A 20,680-nucleotide genomic window follows, 5' to 3' on the forward strand; every position below is an offset into this window, starting at 1 on the left:
CCCATTGTGAAAGAGTGGTAAGTTCTTCCCATTATTGTAAGCCATATACTTTCAAAACAAAACTACCCAACGCATAAATCTTTGTATTTTAGCATTCATGATTTTATGAGTCACTTTTCAATCGTCTACTTTTCTAGAGATGCTCCTGCTTTTTTTTTTGCATGTAAACATAATTTCCTAAGCCTGCATCTATAATTTTGTTTCGTTTACAAAAAAGAAGCAGATGCATCTTATGTATAAGGGCAAGCATGTAACCATGGAGGTGGGATCTGGGACTGATTTCTCTCTGATGTAACATTAGAAACTGACAGTGAAAGGAAAACCACAGTCATCGAAGAGTGATCATTCAAAACCAGTGAAAACACTCCACAGAACAGCATACACTTCCCCAGAATAAGCAATGATCTTGAAAGTGAGCACAGGCTGAAAGAGAACAGTAAGCACCTTAAAAAACCCAAAATAATCCTTTACACCATCATATTTTAAAATCCCCATTTAGGGATTTTAGTGATATATATATCTGCATCCATGTCCCTAAGCAGATACGAGAATTGTACTCCTGCCCTGGGGATTCTTCATCAGCAGGAATGCAACTGAAGATATTAAGTTGCAGGAAGCAAGCTGCACCCACCTTAACTTTCCTATCCCAGCGTAAAGACATAAGAAGTATTTTTAAACATCTAGCACAGCAGTAGTATTTTCAACAAAGCTGCCTCTTAAAGACACGGGATACAACTCTAGGAAGTACAGTATTTCACATTATGCAGAGCTCCCAAGAACATAGCTGAGGGGAAGAAAAAAAAATATGATGGGTTTATTACAGATATACAATGCCAAATCAGCGCAGTAAAAACTATCTGATTAACTAATCTACAGAAAAGCAGTAAAGAAGACAGCAAAAGTCACCAGGAGATAATTTACCAATTATTGTGATCACTAGTATAAGGAGTAAGACTGAAAAGACAGACAGACACAAAAAATAATAAAAAAATAAATTCAAGATACTTTAAGTCCAGTTGCTTGTAGACCAGAGGCAAAGTGTACTTCAAGATTTTCTCAATCAAACGTTGTCTAAATCAAGTGAGCTCCCAGTGAAATGCACTCAATGATCATACCTCAAGCAGTACATACAAGAAAAAGGCAACGTTTGAAAAATGCTCCCTGACAACTTCTGGCAGAAGAGAATGCCTGTGCCTTAGAGGTGAAAGTGTCTGGGCCACAGTTCCTCAGGAATTCAAAGGAGTGAAGGTTCCACACTTGTATTATAATGGTGCCTCTAAACTCACTACTCATGAACAGTCCTATAAAAAGCTCATTCTGTTATCAACCTCTATTGCTTCTTTATGTATTTATCATTCATGTTACGTTCAGTCTCTCTTGGGTTTTGTATTTTGTTTCCCACTTCGTTCCAGTAGCGTCCGTCACGCCTTCTCACGCTCGGAGACCGCAAACCCTCACACTGTGCTGAACTCCAATTCCCCTGCTTCAGCTTCTCGTATACCCGACTTACCTCTACACACTCGTATACCGGCACACGTTTCACTAGTCCAAAAGACAGACGCCTACCGTGCCCCCAACGACAGGTAACCGCACCCCCCGTTCCCGGGGTAAGCCGCCGGGCCGCTGCGCTGCACCTCAGCCGCCCAGCCCTGCAGACCGACGGCGGCCGTAGCCCGGGGGAGCCGCTCCCCCGCCCCAAGGGCAGCCCCGGGCCCGCCGCAGCTCGCCCCCCCGCCCCAATGGCGACGCCGCCTCGGGCTCCGCTCGCACCTGCAGCGCCCCCCGCCGCCGCCCCGCGGCCCAGCGGCGCCCGAGGCGGTGTCAGCGCTCGGATCACACGCGACAACCGGCGGCCTCCGGTTCCGGGCCCCGCAGGGAGCTCCCGGCGGGGCGGCCACCGCCTCCGGGGTGGCGCGCACAGGGCGGCGGCGCGGCGGCTGCTCCGCGGGCCCCAGCCCCGCCGCGCCGCCGTGCGGAGCGGCGGGCGGGAGCGAGCTGCCCGCCGCAGAGGCTGCCGCCCCGGCCCGGCGCGAGTGGCCGCCGGCGGGAGCCCAAAGGAACGAGGAAGGGGGGGGAGAAGGAGGAGGAGAGCCGTTACCTGCGCGAGGCGGATCGCGCTCTCCGCAGGCTCCGCTCCGCGCCGTCCCTGCCCGGCCCGGCCCGAGCTCCTCCTGGCGGCCGCCGCCCTCACCTGCCCCCAGGGATACACCCGCGCCCCGCTCCGCTCCCTGCGCCGCCTCAGGCCGGCTCCGCAAGATGGCGGCGCTTCCGGGAGAGACTACGGCGGGCCCGAGGTGGAGGGGCCGGCGCCGCGCGAGCGCCCGCCCTCCCCGGCCGGGCGGCCCTGCCGTGCCCCGCCCGACACCGCCCCGCTCCGGCCGCCGAGCGCCCGCCCGCCGCCCCCCTTCTCCCGCGCGAGCCCGCCGCAGGCTCCCCCGTCTCCTCACGCTCGGTGCGGTCGTCCGCGGTCCCCCCCCGCCCCTCGGCCGCCCGGCGCGGCGCGGCCCGCGATGGGGCTGGGGCTGGCGGAGGCGCTGGGCGCCGGGGCGGCGCGGCTGCTCTTCTACCCGACGCTGCTGTACACGGCGCTGCGGGCGCGGCTGCCCGGGTCCCGCCGGCCCTGGTTCCACCGCATCGACGGCGCCGTGCTCCTGGGGGCGCTGCCGCTGCGGGGACGCAGCCGCAGGGTAAGGCGGGCGCGGCGGGGTGGGCCGGCGGTGCCTGACGGTGCCTGACGGTGCCTGACGGTGCCTGTGCCCGTAGCTGGTGGCGGAGGAGAACGTGCGCGCCGTGGTCACCCTCAACGAGGAGTACGAGACCCGCTTCCTCTGCTGCTCCGCCCAGGTGAGGCCGGGGCGCTTGCCCCTGTGTCCCGGGAAGGGTCTCCCGGCGTTCCGCCCGTCCCGGCGCAGGTGAGGCCCCGGCCACCTGCAGCCGGGAGCCTGGCACCCACCGGGGCCTCTGGCAGCAGGGACAGGGCCGCTTCGTGCCGAGGCCAGCTTGTAAAACTCGGCGAGAGAGAGGTAAAACGTGAGGGTGCAAGTGAAGTGTCACAGCTGCGGGGAGGGAAGGGGGGCTAAACCCACGTCCATCCCGGTGCGAGCACAGCAATGCCTTTTGTTCTGGGACCGGATCCCAGCTCCGTCCCTTTCGCTGAACCACATCTTCTCAGTTCCCTTTAACCTCTCCTTCCTGAGAGCCGGCACTACAGTTCTCACACATCTGATTTAAAGGGCTGACTTTCAGAGCCTGCTTACGACCCCACTGAATTTCCCAGCTGTCTCAACAGGTTCTGGGTTTTCTTTCTGCAAAATAAAAAACGCACCCCAAAAGTTAACAGATCAAATCCATTATGTCCATTTCAGGAATGGAAGGCAATGGGAGTGGAGCAGCTGCGTCTCAGCACTGTGGATCTGACTGGAGTCCCCACCTTGGAAAACCTCCACAAAGGTGTTGAATTCATACTGAAACACCGAGCCTGTGGTAACAGTGTCTATGTGCACTGCAAGGCAGGACGCTCCCGCAGTGCCACCATGGTGGCAGCATATTTAATTCAAGTAAGAAGGATTCTGTGCTAAATGGGGTTTATTTTCATACAGTCTGAGCGAATACAGCGAAACTTTACAGTTTGCTTTTGCTTAAAAAGCCTAAAGCACGTACAGGTGCATTAATATTCCATGATTTTACGGAGTTTGGGCTGGAGGTCCATGTTAAGAGAGGTAGATAGATAGGCCCCAAACTTACATTGCTGTTTTGTAGAATGTGGCAAATGCAGAGTAAACGAACAAGTGAAACAATGTTCGCTGAACTGAGGTCTAAGCTTTCTTGGATGATCTAGTTTATCTTTGCACACTTGGTTCATCTGCACTTACGATTCTGTCAAGGTAATGCTTCCTGGCAATGAGACAGTGGGAAGCCGCAGTATAGCTGCCATCATTCATCTATACGTCCTGCCTCTGCCAGCTCTGTTACTAGCACAGGCACTGACAAAGATGTTCTGATCTTAGGGAAAGAGAACTGTTGCAACAAAGCTTTGAAACATGTGGTCTCCTGGTATCTGTTGCTGGTTCGGGCGTATCAGTCAGGCTTCAGGAAGCTGCTCAGTTTTCTGGGCCATTAATATAGTAAGTTCTTAACAGGTTTTGGAAGATTCTGCCATTCTTAATTCTTTCTATGGAGGAACAGATTGAGATTGGAATAACAAGTCACTCATGAGGACGAGTTCACTGAGCAGATAAACATCTATTTTTGTTCAGATTTTCACCCTGGTTAACTAAAATGATAAGCCTTTCTAAGCCTTTCAGTAAATATAATTCAGGATCAAGAGAAGGGACTTTGGTTTTCTGAGTTCTCCTCCAGACCCAACTGGGTAAACCAGAACTAAGAACAAAATCCCACCCATGAATTGTTCTGTTGGTGTTATTAAGTGTTCCCTGGAAAATTTTCCCAATAAGTTGCTGAAGAGCAATGAGAGTACTAGAAAAGTTAAAAAAAAAAAATAAAAGCAGCAGGTTGCACTGTTGCTCTGGACTGGTGGGAACAGGACAGGGAACTATTCACAATATGATGGAAACAAGAAAGAGACAGAAAACGGAGGTTCCAGGCAGCAACCATCCCTCTTTAACCGAGGGGCTCATTTCATGAACTTGCATTGACATTCAGGCCCCTCTGAGGGGAACATAAAGTCAACAGAAGGGGTGAAGCAGCAAACTTTCTAACAACTCCCATGTCACCTGTAGCCTTCAGGAAGGCTCCATTGACTGGTGCAGGGATGGAATTGTCACTTGCAGGGTTTCTGCCTTTTCAGCTGCATCACTGGAGCCCTCAGGAAGCAATAGAGGCTATTGCCAAGATCCGTCCCCACATCCTCATTCGGCACAAGCAAGTCCAGGTCCTGGAGACATTTCACAGGAACACAATCACTGGGACAACTGCATAGTGCCAGTAAGAACTATCAATATCTCTGTCTTGGCTGCTTTAAAAAAAAACGTATGTTTTAATGATCTAATGAAGGCTTACGCGTTTTATTTCTTGACCATCAACAAAAAAGTTTTTACATAAATCACAGTAAAGGGGAGGTTGGGCTGTTCCATGAAAGCTTTCTTTCCTTATGACTAATATCTTAGTTCTCTTGGAGCCCCGTAGCTCTTCTCTCCCACACGCAGTATCAGTGCTGAGCTGAACTGCAGTCCACAGGAAGCTCTATAATATTTGAGGCAAAAGAAAAGAAAACTTTGTCTCAGCAGAGACTTTATTCAGGTTCTTACCCAAAGGGTTACAGTGCCAACAGAGAGGGGTAGGAGGAAGTAGTCTTGATTCCGTCTTTCACCAACACTATGTTATGATTACAGGTGGGGATTCCCTGTACAGTAAAGGAAGGCAATGTTCTTACAAACTATCTCCTTCTTTATGCTAGGTGATGACAGCGCTAAGCAAGCTCCCAGTTTGTTACCACTCCTCTAGAAGTGCTGAATAATACAACCTACTAAAGGTCTTGGGCTCAGCTGTGGAATCTTTCTGCTGTAAATATTTCTGCCAGTCCCTCCTGAAACGGGGGCACGGGAATGTTTAAATAGGGACATCCCTGGAGGACACAGTGCACATCTAACTCTGTGACTGACATGGCAGCAACACACAGTCTCCCAGGCAGTTAAAACTAGTAGTCTGGGCCAAGGAGGATATTGTCTATATGCCATGTGATTTGTTACTGGTGGGTTGGTTCCAGGCTAAAAAAGCCATATGCTGCTCTTTGGGCCTTGAACACAAGCAGCTTATCAAGGGATCAAAGTAATATAGCATTTAGTCAATCTGAAATCTAAGATGCAGCAGTTCAACTTTTAATAGTGCTATGTAAAAGAATAGGCCCACAGCCAGAATGCCTGTACTTCTTCTGCACAGGTATAGAGGGTGGAGTCCTTACTGGATGTTGTGAGCTCATAGTAATTGGGACTGGTGCTGAGGGTGGTAGGTGCCTCCGAGCTGCACAGCAGAACATCATCGCTGCCCTTTCTATCATTTGGGCCTGTTCTTCCTGCTTAGGCTAGGACAAACTGCAGGTTAGTGAGCAGCACTTTGATGCCACTTGTGACCGTTACAACGGAGGTGGCTGGGTTAAGTTTAAAAGTATTTGCATCACCCTTTTTATAGCGGTCACGGAAGACGTAGATGCTGCCATTGCAGCTGGCAATTTTCCAGAGGGATGGTACTGAGCTCCAGGCATCTGGCAGGCATAGCCGAGTGAAGCTATCCAGGAGGGGGTTATAGCACAGCAGCGAATCCCCCTCGGCTACAATGAACACCACATCCTTGTGTACAGCAGCATGCATGCGCCCTGCAAAGGGCAATACGTATGGCTTCACGTGGCATTTCTCCGTGTTGGTATCATAGCACTGAATGAGCCGAGAGGGCTTGGTGAAGAAGTCCAAGTCATTTTCCTCCCCACCCAGCAGATAAATGACACCATTAAGGTTTACACCTGCAGCTCCAGAGACTGCCACTTCCAACTGGCTAGTCTCTGTCCAGACATTGTCTCGTACTCTGTAATATATGACTGCATTAGAGAGAGTGTCCTGCAGAGTTTTACCCCCCAGTGAATATATTGCATCCTTGCTTGGCACAGAGACAAGGGTGTGTTGGAGCCGGTCACGGGGCAGAGGGGCACACCATTCCCAGTCTATAGTCGCATTGTTGCATTTCCACATGCGTCGTGGAATGGAGCCACCAACGACGTATAGGTCACTACCGTGCTTGCAGGCTGCAGTGATCTGGTGACACAGGCTGTTCTGGCCACTCACGCTTATAGAGTCATCATCGGCACAATGCAGAGAGACAGCAAGTGAATGTGTACGTGATGATTCCTTTCCAATCAGGTAGATGTGAACATTTTCTCCAATCACCTGAGAAAGGAGAAGTGTGTCAGCAGAACTGGATCTTTTTACACAAACATCAGTGATGCCTAAGACCGAATTTTTTGTCTTAGGACCCACCTGTGGGCAGGTGTGTGATCTGCTTCCCAAGTCCTGCCACCCTACAGTGTTGAGGATTCAGAGCCTCAAAGTCTTTTCAAGATACCAGTCATATCTGACATGGCAAAACAGCAACAAAAACACTGGAACCCAAGTGTCTGCGGTTTAGGTAAGGGCTGGTTACATCATTGATAGCGTAGAGTTATTATAAGGGAAATGCCAAACTCAGATTTCTGAATGGTCTCTTTGGTAACTGAGCATCTAGTGAGATAAGTTACTTTGTGGCATTGTTCCAATCATTACTGAAAAGCAGCCTCCGATTAAACTAAAAAAGCTGTCAGTGGGGTTGCTATTTATGACAATGAAAGTATTCCTCATGCAAGCACCAGGAATTTCAATGGCATTTGTGTTTTGCAACTTTCAAGTCACACCTGTGAACAGAACACCCTACCTTGGGAAGTGCAAAACCAGCAAGCGCTACACCAACCCCAGAACAGGTCTTTTTATACCTTCAGACTTGATCGCAGCGTCTCTGAAAAGCCTGCTCGCTCCTCCTTGTTGAAGTTGATCCAGGTTTCTATAGCAACTGTTGGATTCTGAGAACATGGAACGCCATCTGCGGTGTGGGGACAGAAAGGCATTTATGATTTCTAGACAAACGTGCGTGTACTCAGGAACATTCTTTTCCTGTGACTCCCACCCCCACTCCCACCACAAACCATACTTTCTAGAGGTGCGGGGTGGGGGGGGGGGGGGGGGGAAGACACAGGGTTTTATAGATTTTGGCAGACCTGAACAGCACTGCCAGCCAGACATCTACATGAAATTAGTTTGGATAAAAATCAGAAGGCAGAGCTACTACGTCTTAAGCACTTTAGATGAGCTTCAACAAAGGAACCGGTGTCTGAGAGGAAGAGGGCAGGAAAGAGAACTTATATTCATAGTGACAATGACAATATTTAAGCATTTACACAAAAATATTATCTTATTTGACAATCTCAGCAACTGCCTTTCTCTCTCTGGTCCTAGAAACCTATCTAGCAAAAGCTGTCTGCAGAAATTTTCCTTCTCCGAGTGCTGTCAGACAGCTGACCCTCAAGACTGAGCATCTGGTGTTGTTGCTATCCTCTTAACGTTTGGAAATCCCCAACAAGCTACTATAGCTTTCCTTAGCAGTGTGACAGTAGGAATCACTCAACAGGCTGGATCAGATTTCAGTTTGTTTCCAGACACAACTGGAAGTTTTGCTTATGACACAAACTATTCCAGCATTGTCATCAGTACATTACCTAGAAGATTTTAAGTATTTAATTCCAGTTTGAAAGCTAGCAATTATGCCTGTGTTCATTGAGAGGCTTCCCTATGAAGATTGTCCCATTTTGTAATCTGCTTTCTTGACAGACCCTGAATTCAATGATGCTGAAGGCATCAGACAAATTCTAACACTTTTTCTTTATGCTGGAAGGGAGGAGAAAAAGTGTGGAACAAAAGCAGGTATTTCAATTATGTTTATTAGTAAAAGGGATTTCCACAGCTGTCCATCACATGTAGTGGTCAAATGAAAAAACTTTGATTCTGAAATGGATCCTAGAGTGCAACAAAAGATAAGCTTAATAAAATAATGTTTATATGAAATTAATTTTAATCCTTGCCACTAATAGATTCCTCTATTTAATTCTGCATTAACTAAACAAGGATGCAGGAATTGTAAAAGAAAAATATTTTCCCTACCAGAAGTAGGAGCACATTTCAGATTTTAACCCATTTTATGAGCTAAGTTTTGGCATAAATATTGAGTAGTGTGATTCTATATGTGGAAATAGATGATGCATGGAAAAAGAATTTTACTGAGCAATTAATTTAAGACCACAAACACTAAAGGCCATATGGTCAGTGCATGGAACCCCTAGGAAGTTAAGGGCAATTAACCTCCATATTTCATGATTTTAGGATTATTTTTTTTAAATGAACTCACAACTTAGTTTAAAAACTTTAGCTAGGTAATTATCATGGTTTTATTTTGCTATCAGTACATATTCCCAACACATTTGTGACTGAATTGCTTTAGATGCAACAGACATAATACAATGTAATGTCTGTAAAGACTCTCATATGCATAGCATCAACTTTAAAGGCTATTTAAGTCTTACGGACAGATTTGCCAGTATTCCAAATAAACCTGTCATGGTAGGTTTATTGTAACAGCACATAAAACATGTGACACGCAAGATGTAGTTATTTACACATTTACAAGATTATTTAATTAAAGCAAGAAAGGGGCAATCTCTGGTCTGAAGTCCAGAACATTTGAGTGTATGAGCTTCTTCTATGTTCTTGCTTCCTCTAGCAATGATACATAAACACACAAAAATGGAGTTGTGACTGCAGCATCATGGAGAACTTTTAAAGTATTGGCTGTACTTATTAGGGCAGCAGAGACTCTTTAAGGATAGGTAGCAGTTGGAGTAAGTTGTTGATGTGTTGACACATCCTTCACAACACTGAGTCATTGCATCCATTACTGTGGAAGGCCATTACCTTTACAAGAAGGGTAGTTACTGTATTACCGAAGATGTAATACTTCTATTTCAGTCAGCTGAGTGCCTAGCCTAAATAATCCTAACAATTATATACAACTGTTAATAACACTAACAGTCTGAAAATATGTCTTATGCTCAAGCCTTCTTAAAAATGTTGAGTTCTTGCATTACTATGTTAAATGATTATGAACTAAAGAAAAAAAAAAAAAAAAGACTTTCACAAGATCTTCATTTCTGGTAAAGGCTTCTTTTACTTTTAACGCAAACAAAAATACAACAAATCCTTGAAAGTTAGTAAGTTATGTTTAGAAAACCTGTAATACTTCTGACCTGTTGACTTAGGAACTGCTGGGAATTACCAGCATCCTCTATGTCTCTTTTGTATAGCTTAGATGCTTTACACATTCAGTAACAATAGGGGTTTTTCCGATTAAGTTATCCAGGATGTTTTGCTTCACTTAGGTTAGCTAAGCCTCTGAATAGACAGTGATTATGAAAGCTTGGATCTTTCCATATGTTTTGTTCAATCCCTGATAGGCTCTCTGAAAGTCTCTTTCTATATCCACATCCTGGCTAGTCTCAAGAACTCCTTACCTGTAAGGATGTCTGTCAGTAGGCGGAGAGGCAGGTGTAGGAACTCCTCCGTGTCTTGCAGTTGAGACAAATGTGACTTTGCACAGTGTTTGGCAGCTGTGTAGAGCTCCATGTCACTGTGTTGATCTGCCAACCACATGACCTGCAGACAGTTCCTAACCTGCACCGTACGGGCCAGAAAACGGGAGCACTCTTCAAAAAGAGCAGTCAGCTGGTACATGTCTGCCACTTCATAGGTTTCCTGCAACTCCTCTGCCCTCAGCTTTACAGTCCCGTGGTAAATATAGTCCACAAGAAGTTGAAAGACACTCTCACTAACATCCTGCAGCTCAATCACCCGGTTGTGGGCCTCTTTTAGGTTGGAAGTAAACATAGAACGAAAAAAGCAACTCTGAGCTGAGAGGACCAAACGGTGCAGCTGGAATTCTTTGCCTTCCACTGATATTGTAACATCAGCAAAGAGCTCATCCTCCAAGCATAATTTCATAATACCCTGGGCCACACGGCCTGAGTGGGAGCGGTCGGTAAAGGTGTAATTCACAAAGTAGTTTTCTTCTGCAGAGGAGCCTCCAGTCTCTTCTGATGAGTCCATGGTGCTGCACAGATCAGATCTCCAGCAATCTGTAAAATCACAATAATTATATGACTTTCTCTCTCCACCAACAAGATTATGCAGTACTTCAGTGTACAGAGAAGAATCAAACATATTGGTAAGAGGTCAGCCTATTTTAGACCAAATATAAATAGCACAGCCAGAAACTTATGCTTGAGCTTCAGAATTTCAAACAACAAATGAGAAGCTGGCATAATTAAAATTATAATGTATACCAAACTTCCAGTACAGTGAGCATCACATCGCAGAACTGGGAGATATGTGCGTCTTTTCACCACTCATTTCACTGACACAAAGAAAAGCAGCAAGTTATTCAAGTGGAAAGTCTAGCAATTGCCCTAGTAAACTTGCGAAGCCAAAAAAATGTGGCAGCACCATAGCTGGGCTAAGTGGAAAAAAAGACTACAGTATCATACTAACAAAGAGCACAGAAAGCAGTTCATATCATCAGGAGGAGTTAATTACCATCCAAAACCCAACATGGTGAATCTGTGCAGTGGTATCAAGTGAGGTGAACTTGTTTTTACCGAACAATTGTGTAAGATGTCTGCCAGATATAAGCACCAGTCCTTCAAGATAACCAAATGAGATAACTGATGGTTATACTCAGCTTGTTAATGCACCAAACACCTTCAGCAAGCAAAATAACCTGTTAGGTGTTGTTAAGCACTGTCTCCCAAGTGTCAAGGAGAATTCAATTTAAAAGATAACACTTCTTCAGGAGGAACCAGAGACTATTTGCAGAGCTCCAAGCAATTTGTGGGTTAAAACCCCTTCTGAACCAGAACAAGACTGCTGTAGAAAAGAGCTCTTTTTCTCATGGCTCTTGACAGCATTAGGAGCACGTAGATGTCTGCTTGCATTCACTTTAAACTTATTTTTACACATCAACTATCAACCATGGTAACTGGTATCACAGATTTCTTCAGTTAATACTGAACATGATTTCCAGCACAGCGTTTCCAAATACGGGATTTTAATCCAGGAGACTCACAGTTATTCTTCCATGCTTTATTTTGTTAAACGTGCATTTGCTTACAATAGCTGTGATTGATACAGGAGGCCTCCTGAGTTCTTTGCTCAAGTTCTGTTCATGGGAAGTAGCATCTACATCCCTAGTCATCTGGACAAGTCCATCCCATCCCTGATGATGGCCTGCCTTAATTATACCCTTACTGTGATTTTAAAATAGTTCTGGTCTGTCTGAAAATTACCTACACATTAGTCTATAACAGACTGAGGAACTGCAATCAGCATAGAACACATCAGTACTATTTTTCCAGCTCTACCAAGTACAAGCCTATCCTGCAAACTGGCTCCCACTTCAGTTAAAGCTCCTACAATCATAGAACTATTTAGGTTGGAAAAGACCTTTGAGATCATCAAGTCCAACCATTAACCCAGGACTGTCAAGTCCATCACTAAATCATGTCCCTAAGCACTGCATCTACTTGCTTTTTCAACACCTCCAGGGATAGTGATTCAACCACCTCCCTGGGCAGCCTGTTCCAATGCTTCACCATCCTTTCAGTGAAGAAATTTTTCCTAATATCCAATGTAAACCTCTCCTAATGAAACTTGAGGCCGTTTCCTTTTGTACTGTTGGTTGTTACCTGGGAGATGAGACTTACCCCCACCTGCCTACAGCCTCCTTTCAGGGAGCTGTAGAGAGCAATAAGGTGTGTCGTGTCATCCCCCCCCTCCCCTCCGCCCCGAGTCTCCTCCGGATTAAACAGCCCCAGCTCCCTCAGCTGCTCCTCATAAGACTTGTTCTCCAGACCCTTCACCAGCCTCATTGCCCTTCTCTGGACACGCTCCAGCACCTCTACATCCCTCTTGAAGTGAGGGACCCAAAACTGAATACAGTATTCAAGGTGCAACCCCACCAGTGCCATGTACAGGGGGACAATCACTGCCCTAGTCCTGCTGGCCACACTGTTTCAGATACAAGCCAGGATGCTGTTGGCCTTCCTGGCCACCTGGGCACACTGCTGGCTCATGTTCAGCCAGCCATCAACCAGCACCCCCAGGTCCTTTTCCACCAGACATCTTTTCAGCCGCTCTGCCCCCAGCCCGTAGCGCTGTGTGGGGCTGGTGTGACCCACGTGCAGGACCCGGCACTGAGCCTTGTGGAACCTCATACAATTGGCCTTGGCCTGTCTGTCCAGCCTGTCCAGATCCCTCTGCAGAGCCTTCCTGCCCTCCAGCAGATCAGCACTCCCTACCAACGTGGTGTCATGAATCCTTACAGTCTTGATCCTGTTGATTCTTACAGTCATGGTGCTCGGAAGCTGCAGCCCAAAATGCCAAAGCACCAGGACATGGATGTATGAACTACTCCACCCTCTTGGTCCGGCAGAACCAGCTGCCCCCACCACCTTGCACAATTTCCAGAGGAGCAGTGCCGCATCACGAAAGAGCAGCTAAAGACTACCGTAAATCTCATATCCTTCTTCGTAAACACAGAATTGCCCTTTGCATCTGTGGCATCTCCACCATCAAGAAAAAGAGGTGCAGGAACAGTAAAGCAGAATCTTGCACTTAACGCGCATTTGGCGTTACGAAAGCAATGCCCTGCCGCATGCCATGCTGTAGGTGACAGCGTATCCACCCCGGCACACCCGCTGCCTTCCTTGCCCCTGGCAGGGTCGCGAGCGCCGTGCCAGCGCCCGGCAGCAGGGAACCCGCAGAAACAAGGGACGGCAGCCCCCCGCTGCGGGCCGGGCCGGACGGAAAGCCCGTTCTCGGGGGAGACCCCGTCTGGGCCACGCTAACGCCGGGAAAACGGCCGGGGAGCTGCCCCCTCCCCACGGCGCTGCTCCAGCCCGGGGCTCCGCCAGGGCCCCCCCTCCACGCCGGCACCCCCAGAGCCGCTGCCCTCCCGCCGGGCGCCCGGCACGGCCCCGCGGCACCCACCTGCGGCGCCTCCCTTCATGCCGTCGCCCCGGGCTGCCCCAGCCAGCGGCCGCTCCGCGCCCCCCGCCCCGCGCCGCCAGGCACCGCCGCTTCCAGCCACCGTCCCGGAAGCGGCCCCGGGCAGCTCCTCGCGCGCTTCCGCCCCCCGGGGGAAGCGCGGCGGCGGCGGCGTTTTCCGGTTCCGGTGCGTGCCCTTGCCCGGTGTCAGGGCGGGGATGCTGGCGGCGGCGGCGCGGCGGCTGGCGCGGGCGGCGCTGCGAGGTGAGGGCCGCCGCCCGTCCCGCGGGGGCTGCGGGGCTCGGCCGGCTCGTGGCCGCGGGCGGGCCGGGCCGGGCCGGGCAGTTGGCGGGGGCGGCCGGTGAGACGTGTCCGTTTCTCCCGCAGCTGGCGTGGGCCCAGCGACGGCGCAGGCCCGGCTGACGGGGAGCTCCGCCGCGGAGACTCGCCGTAAGTGAGCGGGGCCGGCGGGGGAGCGGGGCGGGGGGCGGGCGGCTGGGGCGGGGGGTTCGCGGGCGGCGGGGGCCGAGCGGGCGGCCCTGTCAGCACCGGTCCTCAGGGCAGCGGGCTGCGCCGGGGCGGTTCCGGGGGGCGCAGCCGCCCGCGGGAACGGCTGGGGCCTGTCACGCCTGAACCGGAGCGTGGCACAGAAAACGGCGCTGCTGGTACCGGTGCTTGCTCTGGGTTCCCGTCTGCGTCCTTCGGGCGGGCCTGGCGGCGTATGCTGCGAGAAGTTGTGCCTGGGCGGCAGCTTCGTAGCCCCTCACTGCCCTGAGCCTTGAGGTGTTTGTAATCGTAACAGAAATAACCCCCCCAAACCAGAAAGGCAATGGGAGATCCTAGGGTGTTTTCATTAGGAGGGGGTTGCATAGATGCTGGCACGTTAAACAAAACCAGGATTATTTTGTCTAGGAAAAAACCTTTCTAGACCCAGGCTGAATGTCATGAGCAGTACCGAGGTTCAGATTATTCTGCCATCCCTGGCTCTCTCTTTTTCATCTTACTTGCTTGTCATCATTTTGTTGGACAAAAAATTCTGTCTAGCACTAATGCACACTTCTTTCCTTATCTAAGTCTCTAGTTCCACGTTCTGTGTACCACAACACGTGTCTGTTGATATAGTCTAATCTCTATTACAGTGTCCTATGTACTCCGCTGTACATACATGTTGTGTGTAGCTTCAGATTTACCATAAATAAACTTTGCAGGTTACGTGAACCTGCCCGGCTTCTGCCGGAGCTACTGAGAGACAGCTAGACTGGTTAAAGGGATTTTTTAAGGTAGGGATGTGACTTACTATTCTTTCTGTAGCTTTCTGTACTCTCTGCCATAATCTTGGAAACTCTATTTTTCTCTTTAGCTACTGTCAGACCAAAAAATGAGGTAGAACAGAAGCAACTATGTGCTTTTGGGGAGTACGTGGCTGAGATTCTGCCCAAGTACATCCAGCAAGTACAGGTAGGTACTGTACAAGAAATTGTTCTTGTGGGAGGGACAGGACCCAGTGAACATACTACTGTTTGTTAGCTGTTTTCAGAAGTTCTGGGGAAGAAAGATTGTCAGAATTACATGAAAATTACTGCTATTATTAAGCCCTTTTATCTGATGTCATTATGTGTCTGCTGTACCATATACTATCTTTGTCTGGGTGTTCTGCTGGATTCAGCATAACTTCCAGTCCCGTTGGTGTTTGTACTCATGCCCTTTCCGCTATTTCCATTAGGTGACCTGTTTCAATGAGCTGGAACTTTTGATCCATCCAGATGGGATCATTCCAGTTCTGACCTTCCTTCGAGATCACACTAATGCCCAATTCAAATCCTTGGCTGACTTGACTGCTGTTGATGTCCCATCTCGGCAATACCGCTTTGAGGTAAGAACTGCTTATAGGTGCAGGACTTGGAGAGTTTCAGAAGTGCTGATGGTTATAGGTGCTGTGGCAGCTCTGACCACGTTTTTTTGTTTTCTGACAGTGAACAGAAAACTCACTCTGAAATGCTGGGTTTTATTTAAACTGTTGATCTTGGAAGCAGTAGCAGAACTGATACTGCATGGATTCTTACCCTGTCTTTCCTTTTGTGCTCTGCTGAAAGTCTCTTTCTTTTTTTGGTTTTTTGTTTTTGTTTTGTTTTGCCAGAGTGTCTAGAAAGTCCTTTCTGGCCAGATGTGAATCAGTGCTCTTCCTTTTTCTGCTTAGCCCTGTCAGCCTCTGTTGACACAACTGATCATGTTTTTCTTTTTAAGTCCCATCAGTTGTCTTAACAATTTTCCTCTTCTAAAAAAATAAAACAAAAAACTATTTCATTGTTTTAAAAACATTCCCTGACAGTCAAGACCAAATAGGAGATGAGGCAGATTTTCAGAAAGCTCTCAGAAGATTTTGGGTGCTGAACTTCCACTTTCAGTGAGTATTGGAGATTTGATTCCCACAGGTGCTTTTAAATATCTCACCGTATAGCTTTTCATAGCTGCAGGAAAATTGCAGCTGCAAATAGAAAATGAAAAGATATGTCTTTGGGGAAACTACAGGCTTAGCGTATTTTCTCACCTGCTATTAGAAAGCTTTGTTCACAGAATTGTTGCAAAGGTGTTATTTAGTTTGACTTAGGAAGATCTGTAAAAGACAGTGGCAGAAAATACCTAGGGCTTGCACGCTGTTGGAGGCTGACTATGGTTTAGGGAGCCGTACGGATGAAGAGATGTATGTCTTCGTTTCCCTTCCCTTGTCCAATCTGGGCAGACTGTCTTTTGGGCAAGAGAAGTGAATTGGTAGATTTTTAGTTCCCAGCAGGTGACAAGGATAATGAAAAATAGCTGATTTATTTTCAGTTTTGGTTTATCTTTTGGTATTAAATCACTTACCAACACCTGCCAGAAAGCATGGGGTGGCAGTTTTGCCTTATCTATATTAGCTGATCGGATGTCTGTTGTTTTCAAATATAGCTCCTTGCTTTGCTAATAATGGCTTTGACTTTTCTGTGAAAAATCAAGGTACTAGATTCATAGGGATAATGGAAATATAGACCTTAATGAATTCACCTTTTTCAGCCATCTTCACAAAGGCAGTATTAAACAAGGCTACACAATTTCTTACAAATGTTTGGGGGGTTTTTTTGTCAGTCTGCTTGTGGTAAGTATTCCTGCCTCGAGAGGTTCTAGTAATTCTCATAAGCAGCCTTTTTATGAGTACCTCACCACCAGAAGAGTTAGAAATTTTCCCTGGTATCCAACTTCTTTGCTGAAAATTAAGTGTATTTCTTCTTAGCTTTCTCCCACCACATGCTGAGAGTAATTGATAGCCATTTTCTTTGTGACATACTATTGAAAGACTATTGTCAAGTGTCTCCATCCTTTCAGTATTCTCTTTTTTTAAATTCAGTATCTTTCTTTACTTCAGCTCTTCTTCATCAGTCAAGTTTTCTAAATCTGGCATCATTTTTGTTACGCTTTGAAGGACCAAAGTGATAAGCTACTGGAACCTCAGTTGTCATAGTGTCTTTTAGTGCCCAGCTCTGAAGAGCTGAATGCGATTCTGCTAATAAAGAGCATTCAAAGTAGTCTTTGAAATAGTCTTTGCGTGCCTTTGCTTAGCCAGTGCTGTACTGCAAAGAGATCCATAAATGCCATACATGACCAATGCTGCCTTTTATTCTGCTTCAGATTGTGTACAATCTCCTGTCTCTGCGGTTCAACAGTCGTATCCGTGTGAAGACATACACTGATGAGCTGACACCTGTTGACTCAGCAGTGTCTGTGCACAAGGCAGCAAACTGGTATGAAAGAGAGGTGAGTGCTAGTGTCTTTGGGAGCAGTCTCTGTGGGGAGGGGCTGTTATTTCCTGGTTAAACTGATACCCAGGGCCCTGAGGAAGAAGGAGAGGTGTTTCCTTGGCTGCCTTTTCACAGTAGTAGATAAAAGGGTGTTTCATTTGCTTTTGAATGAGTTCCTGCATCAGTTTCACTGGCACTGCAGAAGGCCAGGCATGTAACTGAAATTTTATGGACATATTTGTGGAATAATATGGAAGGGTTGGTTGGTTGTTTTTTTTCTAATCCAACTCTCTTGGCTCCCTTTCATTTAGGTCTGGGACATGTATGGTGTTTTCTTTGCCAACCACCCTGATCTAAGACGAATCCTCACAGACTATGGGTTTGAGGGCCATCCTTTCCGGAAGGACTTTCCACTGTCTGGTTATGTGGAGGTAGGAGATACACTCATGTTTAGTTATCATATCTCTCCAGTACTCCTATCTGAGTCTTGGTACAGAGATGTGACTGCTTTACAATTCTTTGAAAGGCACTAAGGGTGTTTCACTTGTCTGTGTTCCAGAGGAGTTATATAGATCTCCTGCATAGAAATTTGAGGTCATCACAAATACCATCCATAGCAAGGCAGCCTAAGGCCAGAGACATTGAACAAACTTCACGTGCTGTGTACCAAAGATACCTGTCAGGCAGAGAAGGTGCTTGTAGCATGTCTTCCGGAAGTGTAAACTTTCCACTGCAGAAGTGGAGATTCCCAGAGGAATAAAGGACTGAACTGACCTTAATACAGCTGGAACTCCACCGTGTTGAGTTTTTGTAGGCCTAGATTATAAAATTCTAGTTGAACTGACTTTTGCCATTTATCAAATATTTACCTCTGTATGTCAAACCACAAGTGAAATGAGTGTGTTTGGTATCTGTTGAGTTTCAAATGACCACCTTGCAGAAGCAGTCATATTTGGTGCAGTTCTAAGACTGAATTGAGTCTCAGGAGAAAACAGTGAGGTTCTGCAAACAACCGAGTGTTTTAAGAAAAATGGAAATAACAGCAAATCCTGCAAGTGAGTACCAGGCAGCATCTCCTGAGCTGTGGTTTGGAGACCTGGACTGGCATGGTGAGGATAAAGCAAGCCATTCAGAAGTGTCTGGTACTCACCTGCATTTCACCCTGGTTGTCTTTTTGTCCTGAGTTTTGAGTGTTTAAGCTAAGAAGCACAACTAAAACCAAACAAACTGCCATATAAAGACAATTCATAAGAGTAGGCCCCAGCTCTGCCAGGTGGACAGGACACCTTATTTCAGTGACTCGGGAGAAATTCCTTTGTCATATGATGAACTAAATGCGTAATTCCATGTGGACTTCACGTGGACTGTAGGTAGGCTGGCACTTCTAATTCAGGGTGGTTAGTCAGGACACCTGAAGTACATGGTAGCAAAGAGGAGGGTTTTCCTGGGGTGTCTAGAGCTCTTGGTGGCACATGGTAGGCTCTTGTTTAATAATGAGGAGAACTGAAGCTGTGGCAGAGGGCTGTGGCCTATCCGTGGCATAAGAAGTAGGATTGCCTGTACCAGGTGGCAGTCTGGGTTGTCACTGTGTACAGCTAATAGCAGAGAAGCTGTGGGGGCTGTATTGAAAATGACTGGTCTGTGTCCTTTGTGCTGTTCTAGGTGCGGTATGATGATGAAGTGAAACGGGTAGTGGCAGAGCCTGTGGAGCTGTCTCAGGAGTTTCGCAAGTTTGATCTGAATAGTCCTTGGGAGGCATTTCCTGCCTATCGGGCAGCTCCAGAACACCTGAAAATAGAAGCAGGAACCAAGAAAGAAGATGCAAAATAGCAGCAGAAGGAAAGGAGATGCACTGCACCATCCTTTCTGTTCTAACATAGTATTTATAATAATAAAAATCGTTAAGAAAATCTTGCCTGTGATCACTTGAGTAATGTTGTTTTACAACTAGATGAAAAGCGTAGAGTGCGGGATACTAATTTATAATCCTGATAATCTAACTGGTAGATGTTTTTCTGCTGCTTTGAGTTGTAAGACACTGGATTTGAAGTTTTGGTTTGCAAACCAGATGGAATCCAGGCATTCCCTTTGGCTGAGATGCCTTATATACACTGCTTCCTATGGCTGTCCTGCAGATGTAAATCATCACTAGGAGACTGTACTGAGGCAGCTGTGTGGCTTAAGCAGTGGGACAGCAATATCTTAGCTCCAAGATGGGCATTTGGAAGACCGTAATAATACAGCAAACAGGCAAGGCTTTTGTAGGTGGTTCTAATACAGTCGTTACTAGGACAACACAAGAGGTACCTGCATCCAGACCAAAACAATTGTGGAAATCACTGCATTGATTCCTTGGGAATTAGGTCAGTGCCTGTTCTCTTGGCAGAAGGAGTTGCAGGTAACCTCTCACGTGCCATTGCTTCATGCTGAATTTTTCTTCACAATCAAGCAGTCATTAGTTTCTTGGGCGTCTTCAGATTGTGCTTTTTCCTGCAGTCAAAAATACCTCCCCTTGTCCCACGGACAAGTGTCTATGCCTTTTTCTCAGTATTCCAGTTACTTTGAGCTGTATGAGATAATAGCATTACCGCTATCTTTGCTGTTGTAGAAAAATCTCGGCTTGCTCCAAAAAAGCTAGAAAATTACTGTAGTTTTGGTCCACCCATCACCTGTGTGAATGGGATTACATTACAGCAGTCAGCAATTAATAATGTCCCTTGTTAGTAGTCCAAAAAATGCATAACGCAGTTCTGCATCAGAAAGCTGACTGACCTCATTAAGATCTGAAAACTATTGTATAAGGAATTTCATAAAATAATTCACAAGGTGTTCGTAGAGTTTCCCTGAGTCACTACTTAAGCTTTTAAATGTTAAAAGCACTAATTAGAAAAAGGGTTTGGGGGTGGTTAGAGTATGGGATGGAGGAAGGGATAGGACAATACTGAATTCAATCAAGAAAAAAAGGGACAAGTACTTGTGACTAGAATGTGATCTGTTTTCAAAAATAAAGAGCTGAACTGTGTGGTAAGAATCAGGTTTCATGTTTGTTTGTTTCTACCCCAGCCTTGTAAGCATGGGCTTAATTTTTTTGTTTGTTTGTTTCAGGCTGCTATGGCCTTTGGTGTCTGGGATGTGACTCAGAACAGTGTTCTTTAGATAAAATTAATAGCATTTGCCACTCATCTGAAAAGTTAAAGCTTTTTATGGGAAAGAGGAAAAAGAAGGGAACACAAATAGCAGAAGTTTGTGTTTTTTTACAATGCTTAGCTGCGCTTCAGATCTGCC

General features: G+C 47.0%; 4 protein-coding genes across 21 annotated transcripts in view; 2 read left to right on the top strand and 2 right to left on the bottom strand.

Annotated features, from left to right (window-relative positions):
• Positions 1-2,273, bottom strand: part of CELF1 (CUGBP Elav-like family member 1) — a 69,322-nt gene extending 67,049 nt beyond the window's left edge. For 11 of the 16 annotated variants that reach the window (XR_005105236.1, XM_037394134.1, XM_037394138.1 and 8 more), the window contains exon 1: positions 2,099-2,202. The gene's annotated coding sequence lies outside the window, so the exon portion shown is untranslated. Of the gene's footprint in view, positions 1-631; positions 743-2,098 lie in introns of those variants that run through there. The other 5 variants (XM_037394141.1, XM_037394139.1, XM_037394137.1 and 2 more) reach the window with 5 other exon arrangements.
• Positions 2,274-2,384: 111 nt separating this feature from the next.
• On the top strand, positions 2,385-7,465 carry PTPMT1 (protein tyrosine phosphatase mitochondrial 1). 3 transcript variants are annotated; one of them, XR_005105237.1, is made up of 6 exons: positions 2,385-2,687; positions 2,764-2,844; positions 3,366-3,557; positions 4,808-4,944; positions 6,980-7,134; positions 7,391-7,409. XR_005105237.1 is itself a non-coding variant. In XM_037394155.1 (5 exons), exons 1-4 carry the CDS (start codon positions 2,511-2,513, stop codon positions 4,937-4,939), a joined length of 582 nt encoding a protein of 193 aa, XP_037250052.1. In that variant the 5' UTR covers positions 2,385-2,510; the 3' UTR covers positions 4,940-4,944; positions 6,980-7,465. The 3 variants fall into 3 exon arrangements, 2 of the variants coding, with proteins under 2 accessions (XP_037250052.1, XP_037250051.1); XM_037394155.1 differs by having other exon boundaries at positions 6,980-7,465; XM_037394154.1 differs by lacking the exons at positions 6,980-7,134; positions 7,391-7,409 and having other exon boundaries at positions 4,808-5,008.
• Positions 5,233-13,744, bottom strand: KBTBD4 (kelch repeat and BTB domain containing 4). The gene is made up of 4 exons (XM_037394133.1): positions 13,629-13,744; positions 10,100-10,720; positions 7,475-7,581; positions 5,233-6,896 (listed from the first exon to the last, which is right to left on the bottom strand). Exons 1-4 carry the CDS (start codon positions 13,645-13,647, stop codon positions 6,036-6,038), a joined length of 1,608 nt encoding a protein of 535 aa, XP_037250030.1. The 5' UTR covers positions 13,648-13,744; the 3' UTR covers positions 5,233-6,035.
• Positions 13,745-13,799: 55 nt separating this feature from the next.
• NDUFS3 (NADH:ubiquinone oxidoreductase core subunit S3) lies at positions 13,800-19,309 on the top strand. The gene is made up of 7 exons (XM_037394151.1): positions 13,800-13,889; positions 14,013-14,075; positions 14,986-15,083; positions 15,349-15,498; positions 17,286-17,411; positions 17,707-17,826; positions 19,058-19,309. Exons 1-7 carry the CDS (start codon positions 13,844-13,846, stop codon positions 19,223-19,225), a joined length of 771 nt encoding a protein of 256 aa, XP_037250048.1. The 5' UTR covers positions 13,800-13,843; the 3' UTR covers positions 19,226-19,309.
• Positions 19,310-20,680: the final 1,371 nt, after the last annotated feature.

This window comes from Falco rusticolus, chromosome 7 (assembly GCF_015220075.1).
Source record: "Falco rusticolus isolate bFalRus1 chromosome 7, bFalRus1.pri, whole genome shotgun sequence".
In the NCBI taxonomy this organism is placed as follows: Eukaryota; Metazoa; Chordata; class Aves; order Falconiformes; family Falconidae; genus Falco; species Falco rusticolus.